This window comes from Mercurialis annua, linkage group LG4 (assembly GCF_937616625.2).
Source record: "Mercurialis annua linkage group LG4, ddMerAnnu1.2, whole genome shotgun sequence".
NCBI lineage: Eukaryota > Viridiplantae > Streptophyta > Magnoliopsida > Malpighiales > Euphorbiaceae > Mercurialis > Mercurialis annua.
The window spans coordinates 35906495-35931478 of NC_065573.1; the positions used below are offsets into that span (position 1 = coordinate 35906495).

At 31.9% G+C, this 24984-nt stretch overlaps 3 protein-coding genes across 6 annotated transcripts; all 3 read left to right on the forward strand.

Annotated features, from left to right (window-relative positions):
* Positions 1–762: 762 nt before the first annotated feature.
* LOC126677476 (protein MAIN-LIKE 2-like) lies at positions 763–6637 on the forward strand. 4 transcript variants are annotated; one of them, XM_050372119.2, is made up of 8 exons: positions 763–886; positions 1704–1855; positions 1942–2586; positions 4247–4414; positions 4539–4958; positions 5047–5758; positions 5837–6254; positions 6357–6637. In XM_050372119.2, exons 2-7 carry the CDS (start codon positions 1712–1714, stop codon positions 6250–6252), a joined length of 2505 nt encoding a protein of 834 aa, XP_050228076.1. In that variant the 5' UTR covers positions 763–886; positions 1704–1711; the 3' UTR covers positions 6253–6254; positions 6357–6637. The 4 variants fall into 4 exon arrangements, with proteins under 4 accessions (XP_050228076.1, XP_050228072.1, XP_050228075.1 ...); XM_050372115.2 differs by having other exon boundaries at positions 764–886; positions 5047–6254; XM_050372118.1 differs by having other exon boundaries at positions 764–886; positions 5047–6254; positions 6363–6637.
* A 919-nt stretch (positions 6638–7556) lies between these two features.
* On the forward strand, positions 7557–9275 carry LOC126676553 (receptor like protein 29). Its single transcript, XM_050370775.2, has one exon. The coding sequence runs from the start codon at positions 7690–7692 to the stop codon at positions 9061–9063; it is 1374 nt and encodes a 457-aa protein (XP_050226732.1). The 5' UTR covers positions 7557–7689; the 3' UTR covers positions 9064–9275.
* An 8398-nt stretch (positions 9276–17673) lies between these two features.
* Positions 17674–24037, forward strand: LOC126678181 (citrate synthase, glyoxysomal). The gene is made up of 13 exons (XM_050373071.2): positions 17674–18054; positions 18141–18324; positions 18488–18573; positions 19007–19111; positions 19409–19471; positions 19657–19766; positions 20071–20190; positions 20264–20339; positions 20521–20594; positions 20715–20835; positions 21864–21961; positions 22065–22188; positions 23597–24037. The coding sequence occupies exons 1-13, from the start codon at positions 17815–17817 to the stop codon at positions 23726–23728; spliced, it is 1533 nt and encodes a 510-aa protein (XP_050229028.1). The 5' UTR covers positions 17674–17814; the 3' UTR covers positions 23729–24037.
* The last annotated feature ends 947 nt before the right edge of the window (positions 24038–24984 follow it).

A 24984-nucleotide genomic window follows, 5' to 3' on the forward strand; every position in this document is an offset into this window, starting at 1 on the left:
CCCCAATTGGGTGTTTATTACCCCTTTATGGGTGTTGATATCACATATGGCGAGCTTTTTATCACGTTTACTTATGCAAGAGGGGCTTTTCAAATAGCCCCTCTAGCTCACATCCTTCCTAGACTACTTCACTGGACTCCGCTACTGTCAGGTAAGATCGAATTAATTTTATTATTGATCTTAATTTAAATAATCAGGTATTCTATTATGGTGATTGTTGCTCTGGATGATCTCGAGATTTCAATTTTTGCTTTCCTATAAAATCAAGGTAATATTTATAGCACATTAGCCGCTATGAACTGTAAGTAATTTCTTCATTTTTTTATTATTTTATGTTTATTATTCATTACTGCTACCGTTCGTTTAACAAATTATCCACATATTGGTATTTAATTTGTTAAATGAATGTGTAATTGGATGGCTCAAATAGTAGCCGCGAAGTCCACTTTTAGTTCTTTTATTTCAAGAGGGTTTCATCATCTTCATGAGATGGCCTTTTTTATTATATATTTATATATTATTATCTTTGGCAAAAAAAAAAAAAAAAAACAAGGAGGATATATTTAACCCGTTTTAAAAATATTAATTTTTAATTGGGATCGTAAATTCATAAAGAGCTCGGTGTTTTTTGCTATATAATATATAGAAGTATATTTGCACCTTTTTCCACCCAGGAAAGATGTTTATGCAATATCCAAAATCTATGGAGTTTAATTGTAAATTAACCACAAGAAATACAAAGGATACGAATGAATAAAGTATCACGCACACGTACGACACCGTCGTTTTTAGGGTTATCCGATCATCCAGGTCTCTGGCTTCACGGTTGGAAGAAGCGAGTCGTCGTTTAGCCGATTTCTCTTTCGTTTCTCTCTTCTGTTCAAAGGTTAGCTTTATTCTTCTATTTTCTTTCCATTATCTTTAATCAAATTTTTATCATCTCTTCTCGTTTTATTGCTGTTATATTCAGAGATACATAATTTAGGTTTTTAGTGACCCTCTTTTAATTGTCGAGAAAATTATAAAAAAAAATGAATGAAATTAAAAATTTGTAGTGTGAAAAAATTAACAAATGTTTTGGATGTTTTAGTAAAGACAAGTAATTATTGATTATGACAATTATGTAATTTTCATTTTAAATTTTGGAAATGGTGTGTTCTTTTGTTTTGTTTTACATTATTTGCTATGAAAAGTTTGATTAGATTCTAGTTGGTTTCATTAGGTTTAGTTTTTGATTTCACTGTTAATTGAGTGCTGCTTTTCTAAGTAGCAGATATTCTTTAATCAATGTTTTCCGGAAACGTGTCAAAAACTTGGCTTTTGGGACACGAAACTTTATTTTTTACATAGGAAACCTTAAAATAACTTTGTTTCACCATGTCCGCGTCCCTGTATTCGTGTCCGTGCTGCATAGCTGCTTTTATGTTCATTTATAAGATAATGTCTAGTTGTGGTTTACTATGTGCATGCTTTAGTTATGATGTGACTTGACTTCAAATTTTGATTTTCGCCAATGCAATCCAAATGGTCAAAATCTTGTTTGAATTCCTTGAACCATCATTATTTTTTATCTTGCGGATCATGTGAAAAAAGAATATACTGCAAGGTAGATTTGCAAATTCAAGTTTATGCACTAAAATTAAGTACATCCATTCATTGGAATACTTCATTATAATCATTTGTTTTTTGTTTTTTTTCTCCAGTGGAAGTCATGGAGATTGATGTAGCCAGTTCTGGATTTGCTGATGGTACTATATCGCTGATGGACGAGAATGCAAATAGTCCTGGGCCACTTGATCCTTCTGTGCTTTATGATCAAGAGAATCATGTCTCTTCAGCAGTATGGGACGGGCAGGTACTGTTTACAGTTGAAAAATAAATCCTTTTTAATTTATTTCCTTCTGCGATGGTCATTTACAATATTATCACAACATGTTATAGGAACGTGGAGTCTTAAGATGTCACGAGCACACTTCAAAGTTGGGTGAATGGAGGCTCACACATCAGCAGATCGAGCTGGTGGAGAAGGCTGGATTTGGATATCTAAGAAGGCTTCCTTCTATTAGTCTAGACAATCCACTCATTTCTGCTCTTATTGAGAGGTGGAGGAAAGAAACTAACACCTTTCACTTCAGGGTTGGAGAAATGACTATAACTCTAGAAGATATGGCTTTGCTGCTCGGGCTGGCAATTGATGGAGAACCTGTTCTAGGTGTAACTTATACTTCGTGCAAACCAATTTGTGAGAAGTTTTTAGGGAAAATCCCTGATGCTGGTTACATGAGTGGTGGTATGGTAAAATTAAGTTGGTTGAAAGAGTTCTTTTCCCAGTGTCCTGAAGATGCACCACTGGAAGAGATTGAGAGGCACACACGTGCTTACCTTTTGTACCTTGTTGGCAGTACGATATTTTCTACTACTACTGGGAATAAAGTCCCTATTATGTATCTCCCACTTTTCGATAATTTTGAGAAAGCAGGGAGTTATGCATGGGGTGCAGCAGCATTATCTTTTCTATATAGAGCACTTGGCAGGGCAACTCTTAAATCTCAAAGTACGATCAGCGGTTGCTTAACACTACTACAGGTTTTCTCATTTTCCTTCCATCTGTTTGCTCTTATGTGTTTATTTTTGTTTTGAGGTGCTACCAAGGGCTTTGTTGACCTCATCAAGGTCAATCTATCTTACCAAGTGCTTAAGTAGAGCGGGAAATAGAATTATTTAATCACGTAAAAGGATGAGACGGATTATGTACTTGAAAAAAAGAAGTACGTGGTTTATGAAATTTAGTTGACTGACGGTATAAAACCAAAGTTTCATAGTGGCTATTCGAAATTTAACATTAATCTTGTTGATGGATATCGTATGCTTTGAGAGCACATCGTGTTGAACTGAGTTTGGAGCTTTGAATTTGGTTTAAGTGATTACACAATTGGTTGGGTCGCATAAAGGCTTATACTTTTTCCTTATATCTGTTTTTTTTCTTGATATAATTTCGAGCTTTTTCTTTTGTCAATTTAATGCATAGCATCATGTGGTTTAGATTATGTTTAAATTTGCATTTTGGTAATTACAGTAGCGTCCCATTCATTATTTCCTAATAATGTTAATTAACCTGTCGGAGGCATAAAACACACTTGGTTTTAGGTAATAGCTTGATATAGGACATAGCTGAGAAATCGATTCTACTTGTGTTCGACTCAAAACAGCGGAAGCAACCTTTAGGTTAGCATTTCAGGTCTAGGAATTAAGAGAAATTAAGGAAAAGAAAGATATATCTTCTTAGAAGAACACCTGGAAGCGTTTAATTATCACACCTAGAAGTGCTTAGACAACCAAACCTAAAAAGATCCAAGTCAAACATAATCCGAAGTAGCATAAAGCTAAAACTTTATTAATTATTCAAAGTCTTGCTAAATAATATAATACAAAGTCAAATATTAATAGAGAGAAGAAATTCTAATACTGTTTGAACTATGAATCTTTAGCTAGGTAAACATAGACTAATACTAACTAGGAAATTAGTAAACCAGTTAGAATATAGAACTCTTAAATAAGAATTTAAATAAAAAAAACTTAATGACTGTTTCAGAAAATCGAGAAATCACAGAAATACTCCTTGGGTTTTAAGTTTTTAACTCTAGATTCTAGACCAAAATTCTAATTTCTAATTTTCTGAACTTTGTTTCTGTTGACTTTTTCTGTGCCCACATCACAGTTAATATGCATAATTTGTCTGATTTTTTCATCTTTTGAAAATTTTGTTTGCATTTTTTATTATCTTCTAGATGTGGTACAACAACCAAAAAAATAATCCAATTTGTTTTACAATTTGGATGGCAACACAAAAATAAATGAGTTTTGTGCCTAGCCTTTGCTCTCCAGTTGGGATTTATGAGTTCAGCATCTGTAATATTATAAAACTCATTGAGTTCTATACTGAAGCATTGCAAGTTTTAGGAGATATGATGATTGAGTTATGCTTACTAACCGCAATATATTATAGGAAAATGTTCATAAAAAGTTAGTTCACGTCTGGATGCTAATCTTTGAGACTTTCCCTAGTAGAAAGCAACTGTTAAAAGATTTTTTGAAACAATATTTGTTATGAATCGAGTTTCTTTCAGTGTAGAGTTTTTCTCTATACCATTGGGTGCATTTGGTGGGTGAATAACTCCATAAATTGCATGATATCTTACTGTCTTAATTCATGGAATGCTGACCTTTCATTTATTGTTCTATGCAGTGTTGGAGTTATTTTCACCTTAATATTGCTCAGCCAAAGTTTTATCAGGAGCCAGTTCGTAATTGTTTTCCATTTGTACATTGGTGGAAAGGGAAACAAAGTGCTGCAACAGTGAAACGTGACATAGTTTATTATCGCAAGGCATTGGACTCCTTAAATCCAAATGATGTAAGATCTGCAATACCATCCAATACATTTTAGCATCTAATTTGAAAATAAGATTCTTTTTTGGTTTAACTTTATAACACAGCATATTGCTTAATTTTTTTGTTGATAACCTGCTGTCATTCAGGTGGATTGGCTTCCTTACAATAATGTTGACAGTAGATTAATACCAGAAAATGTCACAAGCAGCCTGATTCTTGGTAGATCCAAGACAATGTTAATCTGTTTTGACAAGGCAGAAAGACACCTTCCTGATCGTTGTCTAAGGCAATATGGTATGCTTCAAGGAATCCCACTTGATGTGGAGCATTGGGAGAGAAAGACCCGTGGAGTTGATAGTGGGATACATCTATCGGGGAAAATGGAATCAGAGCTGAATGAATGGTCAGCTCGTTACCACCACATCGTGCAAGATGATGGTGGTGTTGATGAAAGTGAATACATGAACTGGTATTTTAGTATAACACGTAAATATGTAGGAAGGCCCGTGTCTCCCTTGCCTCAGATACAGCAAACAGTAACGTTCAGAACCAAAAAGAAGAGAATGGTAATCCCAAGTTTACATTATTGATTTTTTCTGATTGTTCCAATTAACCAAGTATGTTTTACCTGTTTATTTTTTGAATCTTTTACAGTCTTCTGGCTTAAGAGATATTGCACACATCGCAGATACTTTTGTCACTGAAGGACTAGATCCCATGCAATTTGAGTCAATATCAAGAATCAGGGCTATTGTACATGATTGTTTGGGCGACGAAGTTGGAGTTACATCCGTAGCACCAGCTCCAGCTGCAGCCGCAATGACAGCTTTAGACACTCCTCAAGTTGAGCTTGGCAAACGAAAAAGGGAAAAGGAGCGCGTAAGAAGGAACACTAAGGTTAAGGGTAAACGGAAAAGGAAGGAGGATTCAATTCATTGTTATACGTCTAAGGACATGAACCCAGTTCATATTTATAATGCAGCATTCAGGGCTGAACAATCACATTTATGTTGCCATTGTCATGCTTTTGGTCATCAGGTTGCTTTCAGTCAGCTTGAACATTTACATAATAAACTTGCAAAAAAGATGAGGAAAAAGGAGAAAGCAAGAAAAAGGGCAAGCAAGAAGGCAAGCAGGAAACGCAAGAAGAAGGATGATACCGTAAAATGCGATGCAGATGGTGAGAATACGCAATATGAATTTGACAATGCAGCTGTCAAGGATAACGATAATCTGATACAGCAAACTTGTGCCACTAGCAACGATTATCAAGTTCAGCTATTTCATGCAGCTGATGAAGGTGTATGTTCACCGCCATATCATGCTGATGTCGAGTTTGTTGATTCGAAACCATGCCATGCTGATGGTGAGTATAATGATTCACAACTAGATCGTGCTGCTTTAGAATGTGAACAACCAGACTCTTATTTCGCTGCTACCGAAGGTGGAGGAGCAGAGTCTAGTCAGCCTGATGGCGGATTTGATGATTCACAACCACGTCATGCAGTTTTAGAAGGTGAACAATCAGGGTCTTACGGTACTGCAGCTGATGGTGAAGGAACAGAGTCCAGTCGGCCTGATTGTGCTTCACAAGCGACCCATGTTGCCGTCGAAGGTGAACAATCAGTGTCTTGTCACGCCTCAATTGACGTAGCAGAGTCATGTCACGCAGGAAACAAGGTTGTGGGCTCGAACCTTACTGAATTAGGTAATGAGATTAACGATTTGAATCAATCTCCTGTTACTGGCGAGAGCCTTCCGCAAACTGAAGTTGCATCCAAGGCTGTTCCAGAGTCATCCATCAAACCTGTCGACGATGTTGCCCAGGATGCGGATGGAAGAGATGAAGCTGTCAAATAAAGGTACTATTCAGTAGTTGATGAACTTGCATGAAAGAGTTGCACTTGCAGTGACCGAGTGCACTTCTTTTACCGCTCATTACCTAAATTATTCGGTTGTATCAGTTGCAGGGAATCATAAAAGTTGTGTCACCAATGGTACCTTAAGTTATAATGTGATCATGTTCTTTCCTTGGAAGTGACCAGCTTGTGATCTGCCTTACCATGTACCACTATCTAGTTTAGCAATGTGGAGAACTGGTGTATGTGTGCATGAAGACTCCTTGAGGGTTGGTGATTTTTTATTTTTTAAAAAAAATCTTTTATGATTATTTTGTGCTTATTTTATCAAGTTCAATTTGTGAAATGTTTTGATTTGAATAGCAATTGTCAATTTCAATTCGTCATGATATGCCTACATTCATAATTTTGCACTTGAATTTGCGTTCTAATCTTATGAATTAATGTTTGTAATAAATTAGTACTTCTGGTTATATCTGTGAATAATTTACGCATGATAATAATAAAAAGTCTTCAATCAAAATTGGTATATGCCATATATGCAAGTAATCATAAACTGCATATTTTTTTTAACTTTATCATGGACCCTTTGTTTTAAATTTTAACCCATCCCTTGGCTTGTACGATTTCAATTGTTTTTTCATAGAAGGGCATATAAAAGTAATAATTTCATGTCTTATTTTTTTTGTAGTAAGAAAGAATGAAATAGTAGTACCAAAAAATATGTCTGAGAAAGTGAAACATACTCTTTTATTTTGGCATCACTCTTTCTTTCAAAAAACATATAAATCTTTGACCCTACCTTTGCTTTCAAATGTCATCACTCCATAATTCATATTCACTTACCCCATCCCATCATATCAATCACATCCATGACTGTACATTCAATTCAATTCAAATCAAATTAAACTGAATGCAATTGAAAATTTTCTTTTCTTAACTAGTAACTAAAATAATATTTATACAAATGTAATTAATTCCAAATTAAATCAAATTAGTATGCTCCAGTTAGTTGGGAGGAAACTTAATCAATCACTTTTTCGTACCAACCAATGCGGAGCTCGTAATTGTGATTTTTTCTCTAAAAAACTAGCGCTTCCGGCCAGAGTAGAAGCACGGCTTTGCGCGTGCATGCCGTCATTGGTCAGCTCTAATAATTTTTTGCCTTGTGTTAAAAATGAACTGAAACTATTTTACGTCCAAAAAACCAAATAAAAAAACAAATATTTTTGTATTTTCTAACCAAACTGTGCCGAATTATTAAATTTGACTCGAAATTTGCACACACCTAATGCATAACCCTCTCCAATTCTTATTTTCTTTCTCTCATATCATTGCTCTGTCTCTCCCTTACTATCCACCTCAAACATCAAACTAAACAACTCCCCACCTATAAAAAAACTATCCAAACAACTCCTTCAACTTATAATCTTCCATTATGTTGTCATGCATTTCCTTTACTTTTTCACCTTCTTCTCCACTACCCACTCTGTTTTCCCTTCTTCTCCTCCTGTTTTTCCCTCATTTTCATGCAACTAATAATGACATGCCTCATTCAGAAGCTGAGACTCTCTTCAAGATCATGGACTCCATGTCTTCTAATCAAAACTGGAGAATCTCTTACCCTAACCCTTGTGATCCTGCTTCTATTTGGCCTGGTATTGAGTGTAAACTAGGTTCAGACAGTCACTTGCATGTCTCTAGGCTTGACTTTGGTACTAATCCAAACCCAACATGCAAATCTACTGCTACATTTCCTAACTTAATCTTCTCACTTCCTTATCTTCAATCAGTTTTTTTCTTGAACTGTTTCACTCATACCAAAACTCTTCTAGCTATTTCACCAAATTCATCCAATTCTGCTCTTCAACAGCTTAGTCTCAGATCAAATCCTGCTCTGTTCGGTCCAATTCCGTCTCAGATTTCCTCTCTAAAGTCTCTAAAAATCCTCACATTGTCACAAAATCATCTCTCTGGACCTATCCCTGTTGAAATTTGTAGTCTGAATTCTCTAGTTCATCTTGATTTAAGCTATAATATCCTTACAGGCACTATACCAGTGCAACTGGGTACTCTTAAGAATCTAGTGGGTCTTGATTTAAGCTATAATTCTCTTACAGGAACAATTCCAGACACAATTGGGGAACTGGGCATGCTTCAAAAACTTGACTTCAGTTCAAACTCACTCATGGGTGTGATTCCTGACAGTATAGAGAATCTCAGTTCATTAGCTTTCATGGCGCTGAGTAACAACAAATTCAGAGGCTATTTTCCAGTGGGATTACAGAAGCTACAAAGCTTACAGTATTTCATAATGGATGACAATCCAATGAACATTCCTTTGCCTGTGGAGTTTAGTAAGTTGGTGAAACTTCAAGAATTAAGGCTTGCAAATTCAGGGTATTCAGGTAATTTACCACCAAGTTTCTCACTATTAATGAACCTCACAACTCTGTCTCTTCAAAACAATAAGTTAAATGGTAAAATTCCTGAAAGTTTTGGCAGTCTTTCTCATATTTACCATATGAACCTCAGTAGAAACTTGTTGAGTGGAGTTGTGCCTTTTGATGCAAGATTCTTGAAGAGATTAGGGAGGAATTTGGATCTAAGTAGTAATTCAGGGCTTTGTTTGAATCCAACTGAAGAATTTAATGTCAAGATTGGAATTGGAGTTGGTATTTGTGGTGAAACTAGCAAGAATAGTTCTATGATCAAAAAATCTGAAGGCTATTCTCATGGATTTTCTGTGTTATTTTCTATATTTGGTGGTTTTTTGGTTCATGGATTGCACCAAATAATGTATCTAGCATGATTATAATCATATGTATAAATTAGTAATGGTAGTTTGTGATAGAATTATGATGAAGAGTTTAAGATTTTGTTTGCATTTGGTTATTTTTTTCAGGTTCTGCTGAAAATTTAAGGTTATTTCTGCTATTACTGGATTGCCAAGATATAGCAGAAAACAAACCTAAAATCTATGTATGATAAACATTACTGAACATTCAGTTTGTGGCTGCTTTAGTTTGGTCTGTAATGTATAGATATTGCAGTACAGTCTGCTACATTGTGTATGGTGATCTACTCTTTAGATGTTGCAGATAGTCCTAGTGAGAATTTAAATGCTACGGGGTGAGCAATTGGTCGAATTTGCCGCTGAAATTGATCGATTTTTATAGAAAAATTAAATCTGAATCGATCGAATTAAAAAAATAGTTTGATTTGATTAAAAAATGTTCGATTAATTCGATTTTCGGTCACACATGCCTACATTTGATTTCTGCTTATATGTTCAAAAGTTTGTATTAGCCAAGAATGATGTATTTTTGGTTGTGATGATGAGTTAGTAAAGGACAAATATTACCATTTAACACATTTGAATTTGATAATAATTGGTAAAATATTACAGATAATTCACACGAAAAATAAGAATTGATTAGATTTCCAAAGTCTCTATATTAGAAATTTAAATGAAAAAAAACATCTGAATTCTGACAAAGGACAAACTGATGATGGTGGCCTAACTGGTTGGTGCTGCTGCCTGCTCTGCTTTTTACTCAATAATTTATTATTTAAAAGTTTCATAATTTTGATGAGCACATGTGTAACTGCTGAAAACTAAAGAATGATTGGATTGGTTCAAATTGTTTACATAAATCTAATTCATTTTGGGACTATAAATTTTAGTGGAGATAAATGTTTAAAATCATGTCTTTATTGGGACTGTCTGGAGAAAAAAAATTCATAGATTTTCAGGTCCAGCAACAGATTGTTTGTGTGTTTTGTTTTGTTTTCATTTGTGAGCTGTGTGTGATCAATGACTTACGTTATAGGTACTACGAACATTTCATTCTATTGACGTTTTTCATATTAGAGATATATTTGAAATTTAACGTTACGAACACTTGACTTTATTTTAATATAAAAAATCTTAAAAAACATTATTTTATCATATTTATATTCATTTTTTGTATTTATGTTCATGCTACACCTAGCTCCAACCCCTTGCTTCGAAAGCTATGAAAAATAAGAACAAAAGAAAGAGTATAAACTTTTTTGAAAAAATTATTCACAAAAGCATGGACACGTTAAAAAGTTCTGTCGCAAACATAGATTGAAATTTAGTAGGAAATAAAAAAATAAATCCATACCTGGTCTATAGTTTATTGGATATTAAATTGAATTTTCATAATATATTCTCTCTGGATTATACATAAATGAAAATGAAAAATATAATTAAAGAAATAGGATGGGGATTATATGAGGACAAAGTAAGCAAAAAAGGAAAAAAAATGACAAGACCACAAGAGGAGTGATTAACAAAGACACTAGAGTGAGTTAGAGAAAGATTTTGACAATACTTTACCTCTCTAAACAGTTTCCTTAGTACATATTTTAACTGTTTGTTTTGCCTTTTCATTAATTTGTCCATCATCTTACATTTTCCAAAATTCCATTTTCTCTCTACCAATGATTAATTTTAAAAGTTTAATTAACTTCCTTGTTTATTTTGTTTTAATATAGTAATTTTTTTACGATTGTGTTACAGAGATTTTGAATATCATTTAGCTAATAAAATTTGGAACTTCATTACAAATAAGTAGATATGGTATAAATCGAGCACAATCATATCAATTGGATCCCCCTCACATGGTGGGCAGTCATTATATTGAAAAGAATAAAAGACCCAACTGCCTATTTAAAGCAAAAGAACAACAAAGTAGTCTACAAAATACCCACGAGTGCACTCTATTGGTAACTAAATAGAGCAAAAATTAAATGTAATGACAATGTCACTTGTCACACCAAATTACTATTTTTCTCATACCATCTCTGAAAAAATGTCATCAATGGTGTCTCCAACATTTTGTCAACTAACTGAGTTTTTGGAAATTTACAGCACATATCATTCATGTAAGCAAGACCATTCAACCTACTACTTTGAAAGCCTCATTGTTTTTTTTTTTTCTGAAAATAAAGTACTAAAAATTTGTTTCATTGATAGTAATTAATGAATGTAATTTATTGTGACATAGTTATCTATATTTAAAAAATAAAAATAAATCATATAACAAAGCAAATATCTTTTTTTGACGTTCAATATATATTAACGTGAAATCGGCACATCAACAAAAAAAACTACATTAGATAACTATATTCAACTATATATGGACTTGGATGAGTTCTTTTTATTTGTATAGGTGAGGCTAATGTATTTTGGTATGCATGAACAACAACATAACCATTAAGAGTCTACGGTAGGCACTAGTTCGAAGTGCAGTTATATTTTTTTTAAAAAAATATTCTATAACGAATTCAAAGCTAAACGAAGATTGATTAGTCGAAACTGTCGAAATAAAAAATTTGATTATGCCACTGTTTATGAATCTATAGAGGAATAAAACAATATGAATCATAATATTTTTTTTAAAATTGATATAATGGATGACTATCTTTAACCATATAATAGAGTTTATAATCATATTGACTAGTTCTTTTTTTGTTTGGCATAAGTGAGGCTAATATATATTGGCAATTTGTGGGTCCAAAGGGAGGAAATGGTATACATAAATATGTAAGTTAGGTGGTGAAAAAAAACATTGTTATTACCCATCATCACTTTCTTTGGTTTCTAAAGTTTGGGTTAAAAAGAGTCAGGGGCTCACGTGGGCATTATAAGTACATAACATTACTTTCACTCTTTTTATTTCTGCCCTTTAGTCTTTACGTTTGTTCCATTTTGAGAAGATTGTGACCCTTTAGGCTTCTTGCATCCTTTTTGGATTTTTAAAGTGATGGACGAAAAAAATAAAGTAAGAAAATTATTCTCAAATTTAGAGCTAATGGAGATTAATATGATTTAATTAAGAACAATCACTAAGTAATTTAACAAAAATAACTCAAACCAACCCAATCAAACCTCACCCAGCTGCCCACTCAACTTTCTAACTGCCACCCGCCGCCGCCAGGTCGTCTTCTCACATGAGAAGACGACTAGCTTGTCTTCTCAAACCATATACAAGAAGATGGGTGGGTGATGGCGGTGGCCGGTGATAACTGGTGGTTTGCGGCGATGGATGAATTGAATGGATGCTTTGAGTTTGGTTAGGTTAATTTTTTTATTTTTTAATAAATTTTAATAGTTTTAGGATATTTTGATGACGTGGCAGCTGATGTGGCACAGTTATAATTTTTTTTTTGTAAAATGGCATCACATTAAAATAGAAGGCGGTAGGAATTTTTGGACGGAAGGGATTTCTTGAGCGCCGCCATAAAGTTTAGGAGTTTTTTTGACCGTTTTTAAAGTTCTGGGCGTTTCTTGTAAGGGGCTCTAAATCACAATACATAGTTAGATATTAGCTATCAAAACATGTCAAAATGCGTTAGAAACGCACCGGCATGATAGTCGTGCGTTAGAAATATTTAAATATAAATATACATATCGTTTATGTATTTAAAATGTATTTAAAACATATTTGAATATCATTTCTCACACATGCATATACGTGTGTGTGTCTATATATATATATATATATATATATATATATATATATATATATATATATATATATATATATATATTGGAGTGTTTGTTTTAAAATAAAATGTAAAAGCATCACCCATAGAACCACTCTATAATAATATTTAATTTATTTATATATTTATGATAATTTAAGTATCATTTTTATACACATCTATGCAAATTATATAGTACGTATGTATTATTATATGTATTTGAGATGTATCTCTAATGCATTTTAAGTCAAACATAGATGTATGACATATTCAAAATATATAAAAAAATATTTATTAACAATGTATCTGACATGCACAATAGCTTTATAGTTATTTTATTTAAAATACAAAAATTATAGTTTAATTATTTTACTTAAAAAATCAAACTTGAAAAACAGTTCAAATACATTTAGAAAAACATCTCATAAACATCATTAATATGTATATGAAATGTATTTATGACACATCTCAAAAATCAAAATATATGTGCCGCGTACTAAAAATATGTATAAATTGTATATCAAATATATATCTAACATGTATTATAACTTCATATTTGTTTTTTTTAAATAAATACTTACAATTTGATTATTTCATACAAAAAAATCAGATTTTATCAACAATTCAAATACATTTAGAAAATATCTCTTTTACATTTTAAAAAATTAAATATATTTGAATTTTTCTTAAACGTATTTGTGATGTACTGACAAATATCACGTATATATCAAGTATGTATTTAAAATGTATTTATAACATACTGAGATATCACCATTCATGTGATGGCGAACTAACGTGTTGACGCGCTTGGCAGACATGAGACATCTAATAATGACGACACATGTCATTTTTCAAATTTGTTACCTTACAGTTATTTTGTTGGAAAAAAAATAAAATAAATACACAACCTCATCCTTATTGGTAAATGCAAATTAGAATTTTACTAAACTGAAATTTTAAGAAAAAAGTACCTGATTTAGAGTCAGTTTGTAATTTTTTTCTTAAAATTAAGGTATATTAGATAATTTTTTTTATTAAAATATTGTTGCATCTTTCTATTTTGTGCTACAGGGCTTTCATGGAATATGACTAAACAGGGCCCTTTGTTGGCGGATGGGCTTTTCTCAGTTTTAGAGCAGTAAGAAGCCTCGTCCAAACATTTCAATATTACAGGATGAAAATATCATTGAACCTATGTGAATGAAGACTGCAATGTTGGTACATTCTAGTTTTTCATGAACGTAAAAAAAATGTATAAAATGTGGAAAAGACGAGAGCAGATAAATTGGTTTAAGATATTAGAGTCTGAAAATATCATTAAACCTATACGAATCAAGACTGCAATGATAATTTGTGTATTGGATTCACTAAAAATATTAATTTTTAAAAATTTAAATGATTTTATTTGAGTTAATTACTTATTAAACCACACCTTTTTTTTCATTTGTATCACCACTTTTAAAAATTGTCATGTAAAATCACCAATTTTTAAATTTTTTTAAATTCGACATATTTTAGCTGACCAATGACATGGCAGAACACGACGGATTTCATATATGAAGGTGAAATATGGTGGTAGATTTGAAAAATATATATTAAAATGTCATGATAAAATTAGAAAATATGTCAAAATGGTGATTTAATAGTAATTAACATGGATGTGCAATTTGGTTAAACCGAACCGATTGAACCAATTTTTTTGTTTATTTTTTAAAACCGAACCAAAATTTTGGAAAAAAAATTAATTTTTCAAACCAAACTAAACATGTCAGTTATGTCGATTTTTTTTGGTAAGGTACGGTTTACATGTAAAACTGACTAAATTTTTGTATGCTCCAAATCAAATCAAACCGGCAAACCGAAATTATTTTTTAAATCGAACCGAATCAAATTTGTCGCTTCCATTTTATGGTTTTTGCACACCCCAGGCAATTAACCCTTGAAAAGTGCTGCGTCATTTTCCATTTATATAGTCAGTTGAAATACACCGAATTTTAGAACAGTAACTGATATTTTTAATGAAAAAAGACGACGATCTTAATTCTTTGTTTATCTTCTTACATCACATGTATTATATTTAATCCTCAAGTTACATATACAATTATAAATCCACAGTGTAGTATCTATTCAGTTATGTACGTGTACATCATATGTAAAGATGACATTAAAAATAGGCGAAAGGTCCCAGAATCTGCCGATTTTAGTTAGTTTTGTTTAATAGCACCATGTTTTGCATTTTCGACTCAATTGTAATTGAAGTATCAAATTAACCTCTTTTCACTTGAATAATATTTAAAGTAAATTATTCATATTTATCATATATTTTAAATGTTTTTTGATTACACAAAAATATCTCCTTCTCTATAAATTTTAAAAATAATAATTTAATATAAATTAATTAAAACACCCCCATCTCTGTTGTCGTCTTTCTCGGACCTACCGTTGGCGCCCTCAAACCTATCATCGGGTTCGTCTTCCATGAAAGAAGATGAACCCGATCTGGTCGACTAGATTTGGCTTGTGGAAGATGAGCAACAGTCTCGTCTTCCATAGAAGACGAGTTCCTCCATGAAAGATATGCTTCGACTCGTCTTCATGGAAGACGAAACAGTCAAATGTGGCTTGTCGCGGGTTCAAGAGTGGCTGCGGATCCGAAGGCGGCGGCGGGTTAAATGAGGCGACATTGGAGTCGATTTTAAAAAATTAATAAATTATATAGTTAACTAAATGCTCATTTAGATTTATTTGAGTGTTCTTAATGATAAATGATTTGTTTGGCATATAGAAAAAATATATAATTTTTTTTTTAATTTTAGCTGTTTTAAATATTTTTATCCTTATTGTTACAAAATTGTCTAATTTTTAATTTAAGGTACAATTGAAAATCGAAATGATAGGATGCTATTAAAAAAATTACGACATCAAAATGTTATTAAAAAAATATTTAAAGGTAAGTAGTTTTGAGACCTTTTGTCTTAAATTTTATAAGAAGATATGAAACGTGTGTATAAAGAAAATTTACAATGTATGAATTGAATGTCAAAATTGATAAATAGACCAAATGATCAATTCACCTCCTCCACTTGACATAAAATATTAATTAACTCATTTAAAAAAAAAACAGGCAAAAAATGACACAAGTATTCCATTTTAAATTAGTAATTGATTACATTTTAACTATAATTAATGTGATATCAAATTTATTATTACCATGTGTCATACGATGAGTGGATAATTCATAATACCACATGGCGAGTTTAGTTTAATATTTTTGAATTAATTGGACATGCATCATATGATAAAAAAAATCAAAATTTAATACTATAATTTTCTCTTTCTTCTTATAGTTTTTTTAAACATTTAATTTAAAAATAATGCTATGTAATTCATCTTATGTACTATCTGATGCGTGGCAATAAATAAATGGATCAAGTTAAAGAGAGAAATTAAGACATATTTTTGTATAGGGAGTGAGCAAATAAAAATATATAAGATAGGACGGTATAATAAAATGGATTAAAATAATTTAGTTAAATATCATTTTTTTTTAATTTAATTGGACATGAATTTCCTTACATGAGCATACTCCATCAAATCAAACGGTTCTAGCGAGAAGAGCGCACAGACATGAAATGCTAGTGCATTCATTGTATAGCTGCACCTCTAATATTCAGTTATCCACTTTCATTAACTAATTATTTAGCATCCCTAGGATTATCCAAATTCAAACCTCTTCTTTTAGGTGCAGATAAATAGTCATCTATTGCCACGTTCTACAATGTGTCGACACATCATCATGACTTAAATGTGGATATGACGTGGCGATATTGGATAGGTACGTCACAATACCCCCGATTGATAAAGCGAGTGGCCAGGCAGTTGTAGACGATATTGCTTATTGGAGTTTGTGAGTTTCCTTAAGCAGTAAAGATATCGAGCTATTTATATGCTTTTTGCTTCTAGAAGATTGTTTTTCCCCTTTTTGATATAAGAAGAAGTTAATATTTCAGTAAATGATTTGTCTTTTTTTTTTTAAAAAATTTTAAAGTAAATAATTGCAACAAATTATTTTTAGAAAACAAACTTCCTAAACTAAAATAGTTGCTACAAAATATTTGAAAAATAATTACATTTAAACTTGCATCTTTATATTAAATTTCAATTTCACCGATTTTAAAAAATTATATAATGATTTATAATTTATATAATAATCCAACAATGACATGATGCAACAAATCAAATGCCCAAACAATTTGATTATATTGCTAAGTTAATTATTTATTCAACATTTGATTTAGATGACATGTATTTTTAAAAAATTAAATAGAAAACATTCAAATATTCCAAAATATCATTGTAAAATTATGATCAAATTATTTGCAGTATTTAACTTGTCGCGCCATGACTGTCACTTTTGTTATAAATTGTGATAATAAAAAAAACTAAAAATTAGGATAACTTATAAAATATTATAACTTTTATACTTCCATGTAATTAAAGCTACAAAGAGTTTGACTTAAATAGAAATATGCCCTTTAATTTATAAATAATGAGCAATTAACACATAAATTAATTTTGTGGGCAAATCAGTACACAAACTTGATAGTTATGGATAATTTGCCCCTCATTTTGTAAGTTAATTGTCACTTAAATTGACAATTTGCCCCTTTAACTTGTAAGTTATTTTTTCAAAATGGGCTAATTGCCCATAATTATTAAGTTCGTGTACTGATTTATCAATAAAATCAATTTATTTGGTAATTGTCCATTTCTTACGAGTTAAAGGGGAAAATTGCTATTTAAATCCAAAAAGTTTCCTAAACTAGAAATAAACAAAGAGCTGATATGGTTGGAATCGGTTAACTCGCCACGTTAGCAGCGATAAGCCCCATCTTGCAATTTCCAATATTTTGACTGAAGAAAAAGCCTATTTTTCTCTCTCTCTCTCTCGTTCTTCTCCCAAAATATAAATTTCTTTCTATATTAACAAACTAACAGAGCCTTCATAAACACTTACACATTCAATCAAATCAAAGATTCAACAAACATGTCAAACTCATCATCATCCTCAGCTCGAGCCCGGTTAGCGGTGCTCGCCGCTCATCTTGCGGCGGCGACGACTCTCGACTCCTCCTCTTTCATAGACACAAACTGCGTGTCCGCACCTTACGTCTCGCCACCTGGCAATCTCCAGGGTTCATTAACCGTCATCGACGAAAGGACCGGTAAAAAGTACCAAATTCCCATCTCGAAAAACGGCACCGCCAAGTCCGCCGATTTCAAGAAGGTGCAGTAATCTGTGTTTTTTTAAATTCTTTTGTGAATTCTGTTGAGATCTAATTTTGATTATGATGTGGCTGGTTTTGAGAACAGATAAGCACTGGAAAGAATGAAGATAAAGGATTGAAATTGTATGATCCAGGGTATTTAAATACTGCACCTGTGATTTCTTCAATATCGTATATTGATGGAGATGAGGGTATTCTTAGATACAGAGGATATCCTATTGAAGAATTAGCTGAGAGCAGCACTTTCTTGGAAGTTGCCTATCTTATAAGTCAGTTCTGTTAATTTTATTATTCCTTTTGCTTTTGTTATGATTTTTTCATGTTTTAATTGCGAAAAATTATTGAATAATAAGAAATTAGAGTTTATGCGCGAGTATAGTTATAAAAGTATAATTTGATATGTAATTGTTTGTTTTTTCTGATTTGTTTCAGTGTATGGGAATTTGCCATCTTCTAATCAGCTGGCAGACTGGGAATTCGCTGTTTCTCAGCATTCCGCTGTACCACAGGGCGTTTTGGTATGACTCTTCTTTCTGTCTATTTCTCATGCTATGCGTGTTTATGTATGTACTAATTGGGATTGTTGTTTTTATGCTTTTAATGGAAAGTTTTAAATTTCTGGACAAGTTCAGCTTGAATTAGGTGATTTATATAGTTTCTTTTTCTTTTTCCCGTTGGAGACAATCTCTCCTCTTTACTTTGGCTGTAGTTCAGAATAATGATTTTATGGTTGATATTCACTGAATGCAAAGAGGTTCCATTTTTAAAGTAGCGGGGTTGTGGTATTTTTCGTTTCAATATAGAGGTTGAAGTGCGTCTCTATCATTGTGCAGGAGATCTATGTTATGATTTGATGCAGTATTGCAATGAAACTTTGTCTGTGTTAATTGAAATATTGTTTCTGACAGGAAGGTTTTAGATTTTTAACATTGCTTTTTCAATCTTTTTCAGGATATTATACAAGCAATGCCTCACGATGCACACCCAATGGGTGTGCTAGTCAGTGCGATGAGTGCTCTTTCCATCTTTCATCCTGATGCTAATCCAGCTCTTAGAGTAAGTGCATTGTGTAGCTTTTAAGAATGGGAGCATTGCATATGCACATGTTGTGTAAGGTGAACATTGTAGATATTATCTGACACTCTTCTCTGAAATGTTAAATAATGATTGAATATCTTGATATTAATTGTTTTGATTTCTGAGATTCTCACACTTAATGTTAACTGTGTAAAAGTACTTGAGTGAATGATTTTTCATTTTACTTAATAAAGTGATGATGGTCGTTTTGTGTGTATTTCTGTTGATTATTTTTGGCTCTCAGCCATTGTAACCATATCTTTTTTGTTGGTGAAGGGGCAAGATCTTTATAAGTCCAAGCAAGTCAGAGACAAACAAATTGCACGTATTCTTGGAAAGGTTTATTGCCTACTCATTTAACTTTTTTTTGGTCATCTTTCGTATCCCTGGCTTGAGGAAAAATTGGTTTTCCACGCGCACACACTCACATGTTCTTTATTCATTTTAATTTTTTATGGCACCTTACTCCAGAGATGGGCTTTTTTGCTCATTCTCCGTCAATTAATTCATATGACACTTTGCAGGCACCAACCATTGCAGCAGCTGCTTATTTGAGATTGGCTGGAAGGCCACCAGTTCTCCCTTCTAGCAACCTTTCTTATTCTGAGAACTTTTTATACATGCTAGATTCATTGTACGTACTGTGGCCTCTTTTATTCCTAATGATATCTGGATAAAGATATTGATTTTTTTGACTATTTAAAGATTGTCTCAGTAAACGATATACTCTATCTAATAATATAGTTTTTTTCAAAAATCTTTTTTGTCTAATTTTCTTGCTGACAGGTAATTGTTAAATATATGTTCTCCACATTTAAGAATAGAGATGCTGTGACACACTGTCACAACTTGTCTTTCCACTTAAATTTATAATTATTGCTGGCAGGAATGTCTTTCCTTGCTTTTCCTGGTTAACACTTCTCTTTACGAACTCGCAGAGGCGATCGATCTTACAAACCTAATCCTCGACTTGCTCGAGTGCTGGATATACTTTTCATACTGCACGCAGAACATGAAATGAATTGCTCCACTGCTGCTGCCCGACATCTTGCGTCAAGGTAGATATCTTTGTTTAACAATGAAATTAAGCTTCCCTTTATCTTTCTCACTTGGTTTTGTCTGATGATGCAGTGGTGTTGATGTATACACAGCCCTTGCTGGGGCTGTTGGAGCATTGTATGGTCCTTTGCATGGTGGAGCAAATGAGGTAAGCCTATATTATGCCTTTCCAAGCTTTAAAATAGTTCCCAGTTTTCTGTCTTTCCTGCAATTATTTTAGTTCTGCCTTTCTCGAGTTCACTATTATGTTACAAAGTAAGTTGGCCCCTTATGTATGTTGATTTGAGGAACTGGTCAGTAAGCCTGTCGTTACTATTTTATTGTTTTAGGCTGTGCTTAAGATGTTGAATGAGATTGGATCTGTTGATAACATTCCAGATTTCATCGAGGGTGTGAAAAACAGGTAACTTATGCTTTTGATTATGTTCAATTTTATTGCCAGGCATTTTTTCATGTATTAGACTCTTGCAGGAATATATGTATTTTATCTAGTTTTGACCATTCTTGCACCTCTGGTTATTAGGAAGCGAAAGATGTCAGGTTTTGGACATCGGGTGTACAAAAACTATGATCCCAGAGCAAAAGTCATTAAGAAACTAGCCGAAGAAGTATTTTCTATTGTTGGCCGAGATCCTCTGATTGAGGTGATTTCTAACTCTCCAATATGTCCTAAACATCCATTATGTTTTTATATTTAGTATTGGACCTACTGGTTGACAACTTCATGATAGTCCTCTTATTGAAGTTGATTAATTATCTTAATTCCTACTGCATTTATAACTTGGAAGCAAGTCTAAAAAGATGGATATTGCATTAAGTTTTTGACATGGCTTGGACTCCGTACATGAAGCTTTTCTTCATGATATGAGCCACGTATATTGGGCATGCAGTGTTAAAAAGATTACACAAGCATATCATCCAATTAATTATGGCTGTAACAGTATCTAGTCTTTTCATAGCTAATTACAAGATTAACATCAATATTGAGGCTGAGTTTCTTGTTTCATTTTTATAAAATTTAATCACTTGATCTAGAAACCTTAGTTCTTTTGAAATTCTTAATTTTTTTCAGCATTAAGTTGCAATATAATGCAAAACATTTTTATAACAACATACATTACTACTCTAAGTTTAAACTAAAGAACGTGAACCAAACTCATGCAACAATCTTAAAGAAATTAGGTGATACATTTCCACGAATTTGGTATTAAGGATCGACTGTTTATCAGAACGAGATCATCAAAATTAAACATAGCTGACAAAATATTCAAAGTTATCTTCTTCTATGTGGCTAATAATTAGGTGCTAAAGACATGAGTAGAAAGACTCCTAGCAAATTCTAACATTTCCTTTTAGATCATAAATATGTTATCCGCATATTTTTCTAAATTGTTTATAACACTTTTTGTTAATTCATGTTCTTGCCTCTGCATGTGCTGCAACTTTATAACATCTATTAAAATATTGGAATAAATACACAAGTGACAAAACCTAATATCCATGTTTTGACCGATGTAAAATGGATTACAGGTGGAAAAGTATTTTGTCCAGTTGTGGTTTGTTTGTTCTTTTGCATTTTCATTTCTAAGAGGGATCTTGGGACATGTCAAACATGCTGTAATTATTGTAGATGGAATTTCCAAGCTCATGGTTGATCATGTGTTGTTTTCAGGTAGCAATTGCTTTGGAAAAGGCTGCCTTGTCTGACGAGTATTTTGTTAAGAGAAAGTTATATCCAAATGTTGATTTCTACTCTGGACTAATATACAGGTAGTGAGAAGATCTAGTTGCCTGTAACTGGAAGTATCCAACAGATTTTGTTAAACTTTCTTATTTTGTAAAGCATATAATTATTTTAAGTTCTTGATTACAGAGCAATGGGATTTCCAACAGAGTTCTTCCCAGTTTTATTTGCAATTCCTCGAATGGCTGGGTACCTAGCACACTGGCGAGAGTCACTTGATGATCCTGACACAAAGATAATGAGGCCACAACAGGTTACATCCTAACACTTTCTTGGGTTGCTCTTAATGTATTTTCTATTGATTTATTCATCATCAAAGTGGTTTCATTTAACTTATTATTATTATTTACATGAACCACATTTTCCTAAAACTGAACCATGGCTAATTTTGTTTTTGGCTTGTATATACTGAACACATGTAATCAACCCTCTTGACAAGTAGTAAACTAATAGAGAAGTGCACTACAATTGTTATTCTTAATGAATTTTCTCTGAGACCAATAAAATAACAAACAGCAGCGCTAAAATTGGGATTCTGATTGTCCTGGGCTGCAGAATTGTCTTGTGAAAGCTGCTCTGTTCAATAAACCATATGTTGATTTATGCTTCTGTTTTTTATATTTGGTTTTATTAATGTGAAGCTCTTATTTTTTTGTTGAACCTCATCCAATGGGGATAGTAACTGGTGAACTTTGATCAATCATAAGACAAGAATTTGTTCATGTTTCCATCCTCATATTTGTTTCACGCTAATGTATAAATGATGTCATCTGGTGTCTAATTAGTGAGAATTAAGAGTTTAAAGATCATTACGATCTTGTTAGGCTTGTTAAGTAAACGACATCATCATCATTATTATTATTATTCATGATATTGTTCTTATATCTAGACTTATTTACAATATTAATATTTTCTGTACTTACTTCAAAAAGTTAAACATGGAATTCCTTTTCAATTTAATGGAAATTAAGGTCACCATTTCGTTGTACATGACTAGATGTTAATTTAAGAGCATCCCCAATGGTATTCTTTAAAATAAAGAGCATCTTTTGTAAAGTAAAGAACATCTTATAAATAAAGAGTGATATTTAAAATTTTACTCCAATGGACTCTTTAATATCAGTTTTTTATTGTATATAATTTTAATAATTAATAATCAAATAAAAGTATTAAATAATAATAATATTAAATTAATGGCCTCTCTAATATTAAATTTTATTTTATTTTCATAAAAAATATTAATAAAATATTAAATATTAATAAAGTAATTTTTTTATTTAATTTTTTATTCATTTATTTATTCATTTTTTTTTACTAAAAATAAAAATATAATATTTAAAAGTAAAAATAACCACCTTATTTTAAAATTTAAAATTTTACTATTTAAAAAATGAAGTAGAGAGCCATTTTCACTCTCTACTCTAAATATAAAGAATAGAGAGTCCATTGGACTCCTAATTTATTGTCAAACTCTTTAATTTAAAGAGTTTGACAATTTTAGAGAGTCCATTGGGGATGCTCTAAGACTTGCTTGGTAGTTGTCAGCTAGGCATATGAGTAGGAGCAATCGAGTTGAGGAAACAATTATTTTTTAAGCTTTTTGTTTAATTTCTACATGTGTTGTGCTGTGCTGACATTTGCTCATTTAAATGGTCATTAAGGTCTACACTGGGGAATGGCTTCGTCGTTATATGCCACTCAAAGAACGCATGCAAACAAGCGATGTAGATAAGCTCGGCCAGGTTTCCGTATCAAATGCTTCCAAACGACGACTTGCTGGATCTGGGATTTAGACTTCCATTTGATTTATTCAAAATTTTAATTTATGAAAAGGGCAGAAAAAAAGAAATAAATGCTGTGGAAATTTGGAAAAGGAATAAAATGTAGGTGTGCTCCGGGTGGTTTTGCCTTCTATAGGCAAATTTTAGTATCTGTTAGAGCAAACTATCCAAGCTTTGCTCTTTATTGTATTCAAAAACAATAAATTCATAGTTAGTATCATCATAATGGTTGTAGTTCCAAGCATGCAATATAATAAATTTAACTGCTAGATCTTGTGGAAATTTGTTTTAGATTTATATTAGTCATGATGATTGTGTGTTTGTGGGGGGCTATTATGCTATTTTCTGTTGATTGTTCAATCTGTGTATTCAATATTGAGGGATTTTCTGTTGATTGTTCAATCTGTGTATTGAATATTGAGGGAATTTATGCTTCTAGGTTGCAGATGTAATGGTTGATGAAGTAAGACCCATCTTCCCAAAAATAAATAATCTTTAGGATTATAGCAATTTAATTATATTCTATTAATTTGTTATATAATTTTATACATATTTTTTTAAAAATAAATGTTATTTATTATTTTTAAAGAAAATACCACTCCATAATATTCAGAATAATATATAAAATTTTATTATTTATGTTTAATTAACAAAGAACATGCTTTCCATTAAAAACAAAGCTTTCTCTAGGATTACTTTATTTTTACCCTTCTTTTTCAATTTTATCATTGTATAAAAATAACCAATATTCATCTAATGATGAAAATGGATAAAATAACCTTTACTTCTAATAAAATAAATTATATGTAGAAAGCACCATAAAACAAAGAACAATAATTTTTTCTTCTTCAAATCAAAAGTAATATAAAGAATAAACAATACTCCAGAATAGTAATATATAATTTTTTTATTGTTTATGAATAATTGACAACGGAACATGCTTTTCTTTTTCAGATAGAATAGTAAGTACTGAGAGAAAACGAAAGTCCAAAATGTCAAACAGAAATTAAATTACTTTTGTCAACCATTTAGATAATTTTTATAGGATTTTCTCTAATAATTTTTATATTAATATTGAGAAAAGGTGTAAAAATGATCTTAATATATAGCCTGCGTCTTATGTTGGCAGCTCTTGTAATTTGGATCTAAAAAATAATCTTAATGTTTTGAAAAAGTTCAAAAAATGACCAGTCAGTTAACAATTATGTTTATCTGTTTAACACCGTCCGTCTTTTGCATTTTTAATACCTTTTCACAACGTTATACTT

Coding starts and splice junctions, on each gene's coding strand:
- LOC126677476 (XM_050372115.2), top strand. CDS start 1,712: ATGGAGATTGATGTAGCCAGTTCTGGATTTGCTGATGGTACTATATCG. Junction 4,415..4,538: donor ACTCCTTAAATCCAAATGAT/GTAAGATCTGCA, acceptor GCTGTCATTCAG/GTGGATTGGCTTCCTTACAA. Junction 4,959..5,046: donor GAACCAAAAAGAAGAGAATG/GTAATCCCAAGT, acceptor AATCTTTTACAG/TCTTCTGGCTTAAGAGATAT.
- LOC126676553 (XM_050370775.2), top strand. CDS start 7,690: ATGTTGTCATGCATTTCCTTTACTTTTTCACCTTCTTCTCCACTACCC.
- LOC126678181 (XM_050373071.2), top strand. CDS start 17,815: ATGTCAAACTCATCATCATCCTCAGCTCGAGCCCGGTTAGCGGTGCTC. Junction 18,055..18,140: donor AGTCCGCCGATTTCAAGAAG/GTGCAGTAATCT, acceptor TTTTGAGAACAG/ATAAGCACTGGAAAGAATGA. Junction 21,962..22,064: donor TACTCTGGACTAATATACAG/GTAGTGAGAAGA, acceptor TCTTGATTACAG/AGCAATGGGATTTCCAACAG.